At 44.1% G+C, this 7,443-nt stretch overlaps 1 protein-coding gene across 1 annotated transcript; it reads right to left on the bottom strand.

Moving 5' to 3' along the window:
- Positions 1-261: 261 nt before the first annotated feature.
- On the bottom strand, positions 262-1,116 carry LOC115291186 (transmembrane epididymal protein 1A-like). Its single transcript, XM_029938735.1, has one exon. The coding sequence runs from the start codon at positions 1,114-1,116 to the stop codon at positions 262-264; it is 855 nt and encodes a 284-aa protein (XP_029794595.1).
- Positions 1,117-7,443: the final 6,327 nt, after the last annotated feature.

Raw genomic sequence — 7,443 nt, 5'->3', positions numbered from 1 at the left:
CCTCCTTGTTCTCACTCTTCACGAGTCCATTTTCAGGAACCATGCGGAACAGTGAGGCAGTGAGGCAGGAAAAGAGGCAGACCTGGAAAGAACCGAGGGATAAACTGAAGTAATCCCAGAAGTGGAAAGGTTTATTTAGGAAGAGAAGGTGGCTCCGATGACAGAAAGGCATGCTGTAGATCCCAGGACATTTTCTGTGCTATGCACACAGTGGGTACCCGCAAAGCTCCCATGACAAAAGGCACAACACAGATTCTGTACCTAGATGCCCCCTTCCTGCAGCATGGCCTCTGTCCCGAGCTTCTCCAGGTCTTCGCTGCTGTAGCTCCTGGGACACAGCTGGTATTTGGCGTGTGGGACTTCCATCTGCGAGGAGAAGCGACGGTGCCAGAGGCTGCAGAGGCCATAGATAGCGGCCAGCACAAGAGCTGCCAAGGCCAGGTGCCAGCAGAAGAAGAGTGGGAGGAAGGCGAGGTCCACAGGGTTTTCTGCCCTCCAGGGCTGCCCGGAGAGAGGGGCGTACATCAGCACACCCAGCTGCAGCATCCAGTTGCTGAGCGCCAGCCCCATCCAGGTCTTTAGCACCCAGAGCGAGGGTTGGTCAGGGACCCAGACTTCTATGATGAGCACCAGGCTAATCAGGAAGGTGAGCGCCACAAACAGCAGGTGGGTGCGGACCTCCAGGGGGCTCTTGTTCTCCACGTGACACGCCATCAGCAGAACCAGCACGCAGAAGGCCAGGGCCTCAGCCGCTCGCTCCACCTTCGCGTTCTGCTGCGCCTGGCACGCCTGGCTCACAATGTCCACCACGCCACTGAGCATGAAAAACCCATACATGGTGATGTGATACCAGTTGGTACAGAACACGAACGGCCGCCGAGGGTCCTCCCAGTCTACCATCATCAGCCGGTTTACTCCTGGGGGGTAGAAGAGCTCACCCATGATGCCAGCCAGGGCGACCGCTATCTTCATCATTCCTTCCACAGGTACCAGCCGCCACCACCTGCGTCCTCGCTTCTCCCTTGGGGGCAGAGGGGGTTTGAGAAACCTCTGTCCCCGTAGCAAGGCCAAGGACACCATCACTGAGTAGTAGAGAGCAAAGATGAGGAAGCACATCCCTGCCAGCACATGTCCCTCTAAGTTACCCATGGTCTCCGTGTGTATGTTAAGGCCAACAGAGCGAGATCTGGTAGATGAGCAGCAACCTCAGGGCTCTCCTCACAAACAAGTGTGGCTGCTTCAAGCTGTGGTGAGATCTTCCTGATCCAGCTCCACCCTGCCTCTCACACGCAGAAAGGCATCTGAGCCACACCCTGGGTGGGATTTCTCTTAGACACCTGTGCTTCACCTCGCTCTGTCCTCACTTAGAGGAGCCAGGCTTGGAATTCCAACCTCTGCACCTCACTGCAGGAGCTAGTTTACCCTTTCTCTCCTCTCCAATCCTGCCCCACCCCTCCACAAAGAGAGGGGAGGGAGAGAGGTAATAAGGGGCCCAGCAATGAGGGGTGGTGGCTGATTTTCTTATATTGGCTGTCTCTTGGTGCCAGCCATATTACATCCCCCTTTTCTCATTTAAATCCCTCAACAACTCTGTGAGAGAGTTATTGTTAAACAAATTTTATAGGCGACATTAAGGCTCAGTGGGTGAAGGCAGAGACATAGGTATCACATCTAGTAGCTAGCACAGCAGAGCCAGGATGGGGACCCAGGTCTACTCATCTGCTGACAAAGTCCAGAATTTGTACATAACTAAGTGACTGAACTTCAGCTCCAACACTTGTAAGTTACATGACTATGGGCAGTTATTCTGTCTTTTTGAGCCTCAGTTTCCTGGCCTGTAGAATGGGAATAATAATTACATCATAGGTTTATTGTATTAAATAGAATAAAGTATGTCGTGTGTATGATACACAGTAAATAATCAAGAAATGGTAATAATTATTAGTAATTTTACTGTTATTACTAACATTCCTTGTTGAATTCCTATGATGCTGAAGTTGTTCAAGTATTCCTACAAATAATACCAGAGCAAGAATCATTTTAAAAAGGTGAAGAACTTAATTGCTTATTTTTTTATTTAAGTGTTTTTTATTTTAAATGTTAGCGTGAGTAGGGGAGAGGGGCTCAGGGAGAGAGAGGGAGAGGGAGAGGGAGAGGGAGAGGGAGAGGGAGAGAGAGAGAGAGAGAGAGAGAGAGAGAGAGAGAGAGAGAGAGAGAATCAGCAGGCTCCATGCTTAGCATGGAAAGTGACATGGGGCTTGACTCATGACCCTGGGATCATGACCTGAACTGAAATCAAGAGTTGGATTCTCAACTGACTGAGCCACCCACGCACTCCATAAAAATTTTAAAGTTTTTTATTAATAGACATTAGACATTACAGGAGCACCTGGGTGGCTCAGTTGGTGAAGCATCTGACTCTTAATCTCAGCTCAGGTCGTGATCTCAGGGTTGTGAGTTCAAGTCCTATGTTGGGCTCTGCTTTGGGCATGGAGCCTACTTAAGAAATGAAACATTACAATTAATTATTTATGCCATATTAAAATTACTGTTAAAAATTAATTCCAAAAGAAAAATCAACTTAAAATTATACTCTTTATGTGACAAATGTGACAAAGTATTAGACTCCTTACAAAGAACTCTTCCAAATCAAAAAGTTAAAAATGAACACCTCAGTAGGAAACGGGACAAAGATCTTAAGTTGCTAGTCATTCAAGGAAAACCATAGATGGCCAATAAATCAATAAAAGGCAGAGCCTCTCTGCAGCCCTAACAACACAGACCTCTCCTCACAGAGGATAATGTAATTCTCCCACTCCTCAGTGCAAAATGGGAAAGGTGGTAAAGAATGATAATGATAAACTTTTTAAAAATGTTAAGGCTACTGCAATAGTAAATGACTATCTAAAAATATTTTTTCCCATCCTAACAACACTGAATCCTGAGAGTTCAAAGTTTTTAGTACCAAAGGGAAGAATATGGCCACCAAAGGACACATAGATGATTTCATTGAACTGGGAAGTTGAGGCAGTCACGTGTATATTCAGGCTCCACAAGGCAAACACGAAGAAAATAAGCCTATGTTATTGACTGTGGCAAGCAGTTCTGATTATCATAGGAACAAAGAAGTGTTGCCACATAAGGAGGTGGAAGGGAGCGAGGAAGAAGTGTAGGTGAAAAACAGGTACCTCACCGGGATGCCTTCTTAGGCTAAGTATCCAATGGTAGTTAAAGGAAGATACTTTTAGAATCCTATGCAGGCAGGACCACCGAAGGCTCTTTGATTCATGTTTTCATTCAACAATAATGCTACTAATGCTACACTTAGACACTTCTAGGCTCTGAGGATACAACAATGAAGAAGAGAGACCAGAAACAAATAAATATACAAGCAAACAAAATAATAGTAGAGGGTGATAAATAATAAGCTCCTCCTCACTCAAAAAAAAATTAAGGCTATTGTAACAGTGAGTGACTCCTTCAGATTGAGTGAGCAAAGAAATAACATTTAAACTGAGATCGAACTGACTGAATGTTTGGGTCACTTTGTCACATAAAGACCACAGGAGGAGATGCATGAGAACAAAGACCCTGGTAAATGCAACTCCTTATTAACAATGTGTCTGTACTATTTCCAGTCTTTCCAGGTATGTTCTTTTCTTCTTCACCAGAATCACATTCAGGTAGTAAGGATATAAGTAGTTTGTCTTTCCTTGTTTATATTTTCCTGAATTTTACAGTGAGCAGATATTTTTGTAATCAGAAACAACCTACAAATTTGAAATCAATGATGCAGTTATTTAATGCATGGAGAAAAAGCTTGGGTATGAAGACATCAAAATGTGGCAATCTCTGCATTGTAGTTTTATGGGGAATATTAATTTGTGTCTCAATTTTTTTTTGTATTTTTCAAATGTTCTATGAGACTTTAGCAATTTACTTTTATGGCAAAATTATGAAAATTTTTGTAAGAGCCTCAGTCATTAAAACATTTCTTTATATATGTATATTTGTGTGTACAATTATTTATATAGGTATATATGTAATATTGACTATTTTTAAAAATTTATTTATTTAAACCTTTTTTTAATGATTTATTTATTTTTGAGAGAAAGAGACAGACAGCATGATCAGGAGAGGGTCGGAGAGGGAGGGAGATACAGAATCTGAAGACCGGCTCCAGGTTCTGAGCTAGCTATCAGCACAGAGCCCGGCGTGGGTCTCTAACCCACGAACTGTGAGATCATGAGCTAAGCTGAAGTTGGATGCTCAACCGACTGAGCCACCCAGGCACCCCTGTTTATTTTTTAAATGTTTGAGAGAGAGAGAAAATGCAAGCAGGGGAGGGGCAGAGAGAGAGGGGGATAGAAGATCCAAAGCAGGATCCAAAGCAGTCTGCATTGGGCTCTGTGCTGACAGCTGGGAACCTGGAACCTGCTTCGGATTCTGTGTCTCCCTCTTTCTCTCTCTCTGCTCTTACCCTGCTCATTCTTTCTCTCTGTCTCAAAACTTAATAAACATTAAAAAACTTTAAAAAAGTAATATAACAAATGCCAATGCAGAATAAACAAGTATGTTGACATTTTGTCATGTTCGCTTCCACAGTTTAGAAAAATAAACATTCATATCCTTCCACTCCCATTCCCATACCACCTTCCCTTCATCATAGGAACTGATAAGATTTTGGTGTGGCTCTTCCCTGTCATTTTGCCATTTCATAAATGTTTGCACCTATCCCTCTCTGTCTTATCTCTCTTTTTAATCTACCTGACCATGTATTTCTAGTTCTGAAGAAACCAGGAGCAGAAGGAGAACAAGGCACTGGTCATGCCTCAATTAGGACCCATGTAAGTGAAGTTCCTTTGTAATGAAGTCAGTGTGGTTAAATATAAAAGGGGGGAGATTCAAGAATCATGCTAGAATACAGTTGATGGGAACCATATGTCACAGTGGCCCTGTTCCAGCAAACAGGCAGGTATACAGATATGTTGGTCATAAGGGTAGTTAAAGGTAAGCAGTGCTAACTTTTATCACCCCCCCCACCCCCAACCAGAGACCATGAGTCCCTGGTGTGTCTGTCTCCCCATCTCCCAAACGGATGGGTACTCATCATCTGCTACTCTCTGAGTCTTCCTGGGTTTCAAAAGGAGACAGTGTCTGATAATACTCACATTTGTCGACTGATAGATTAATCTTAAGCAGATGAGTTTCAGTCACTCTGATATTTAAATCAGTCATTTTAAGCCCCCTCATCTGCAGCTGAAGAAGGAAAATCCTATAGTTTGCCCATTACTAAAGGAATCTTAGGCATCAACCAGCAGGTGCTGAGATGTGTTTGCTCTTTAGAGGGGTTCCTGAAAGTAAATCTGATCTAGATCTTCTAACCCAGTGGTTTTCAAGGCTGCCCTTTAGAATCATCAGGGAGCTTTTTAAATGTTTGGGCCTGACCCTGGTAGTTCTGATTTAATTGGTCTGACGTTCAGGTTTTTTAAATCTCTCCTGCAGGCACAAAAGGACAAATACTGTATAATTTCACTTAGATGAGGTATCTAGGGTGGTCAAATTCATAGAGACAGAAAATAGGCAGGTGGTTGCCAGGAGCTCAGGGGACGGGGGATTGGAGAGATACTGTTCAACCGATATAGAGCCCCATTTGGGAAGATGAGAGAGATTCAGAGAGGGTCAGGGTGGTGGCAGTGCAACAGTGGGCATGTGCTTCCTGCCACTGAACTGTGCACCTAAAAATGGTTAACGTGACAAATGTTAGGTTACGTGCAATACAAAAGGTGAAAAAGAAACTCTTTTGTGGTGATTGTAACTTGCGGTCAGGTTGAGGACCACCTTCTGCTATCTGGGGTTACCACTGACAGCTGGGCCCTGTCCTCTCAGTCTGAGTGGGCTTCCTAGCTCTCTAGAAGGCTCAGCTGGGCGCTGCTCGTGGTTTGATGGTTGCTGCTACCAGGGGCAAAGAAATTTCACTTTTCACTTTTCCTTTAAGATTTGGTCTATCTCCTGCCCCAGCCTGGTCCTGGAAACACTCTCCATGCCTTCTGGATCGGTAGCAACATTTCCATGGAGGTGGCTGAATGGCAACCTCTATCAACAAAGGTTTGATTTTTCTGGTCCCTTCTAGAATCTATGGCTAGAGCCTCCCTCGCCTCTCTGTTTCCAGACTGAGGCATGCCAGGTTTGACTCGGCCTCGGTATCTGACTCATGCATGTATCTGACAGGAATAATAAACCTGTTGATGTCAAATTGGGATGACTAGATGTCTATGGGGATGATGAGTTCTTTATATCTTCGCTAATGAAATGCTTATCTATTTTTGGAACCCAGATGTCAGCAGAGGTCACTCTGTCTTTTGAAATGTATGTGAATTGACTGAGGGTTCTATCCCACACTCTGGGGAAAGTGCAACACTTGCCTACACTTCTTGAATGCTTCTGACTGACTCTGAGGGTCTAGATCTGCTCTGGCTGTTCACACTTGCAGACATGCTCTGTAATAGCTCCCTTTGCTCTGTTTTGCACTTGACCCAGAGGGGAGACTCAGCCCCTTTCCATTCATTCTCACCTCTACCATTGGGAACACGAAACAAAACGAGACAAAAATGTTTACAAGAGGCACTTATTTTGCAGCAGCCTTTATTATATGTGTGAGGATGATGATGGGGTATTCATAGCATCCCAAAGCAAAACTCTCGCTATTGGATATTAGGTAATTTTGTTCTTAGAAGCCCTTCAGTAATATATGATTCTACTCCTATAAGTCCCCAAACTGGCAAAACTAACCTAAGCTGTTAGAAGTCAGGCTAGTGATTAGCATCAGAACGCTTCTGGAATTCTGGCAAAATTCTTTTGATTAGGTGCTAGTTATTCAGGTGACTTGGGGAAAAGCTATGGAGCTGTATCCTTGTGATTTGGGTACTTTCCTGTATTTGTGTTATGTTTTGCTAACAGTTTTCCATTAAAAAATAAAGAAGAAAGAAGAAGGCCGTCAGCTCCCTCATGTTCAAGCATGTTTCTAGACTCTCCCTCCATCCAGACTTTCTTCAGGTGAGTATAGAGAATTCTCTCACCTACCCACCCTCTGCCTCCCAGAGGGCAGTTTGGGATTTTGACCTGTTAATGGTGTTTTCAAAGAGGACCAAGGGAAATGCTTTTTGACTTTCCAGAAAGGCCCAGAAACTACTTTTATACCTGAGACAGATAGACTGATGGATCTTGAAGTCACCAGAAGCTAAAATACCCAAGTAAACAAGGACATAGCTCATGGGACAGATAGGAAATCGAACTATAGCTCTCAGGACACTTCAGTCTGCCCACCAGTGGGCAATTCTGAGCCTGGATACCCTATTTTGCAGTATGAACTCCACCTTGAGCTTCTTGAGCTCTTCATTGGGGCACACGGGGCATAGTGGTACCTGGTACCTGCCCTTTGCC

The sequence above is a fragment of the Suricata suricatta genome, chromosome 5 (genome assembly GCF_006229205.1).
Source record: "Suricata suricatta isolate VVHF042 chromosome 5, meerkat_22Aug2017_6uvM2_HiC, whole genome shotgun sequence".
Lineage (NCBI taxonomy): Eukaryota > Metazoa > Chordata > Mammalia > Carnivora > Herpestidae > Suricata > Suricata suricatta.
This window is presented reverse-complemented; position numbering and strand designations above follow the sequence as displayed.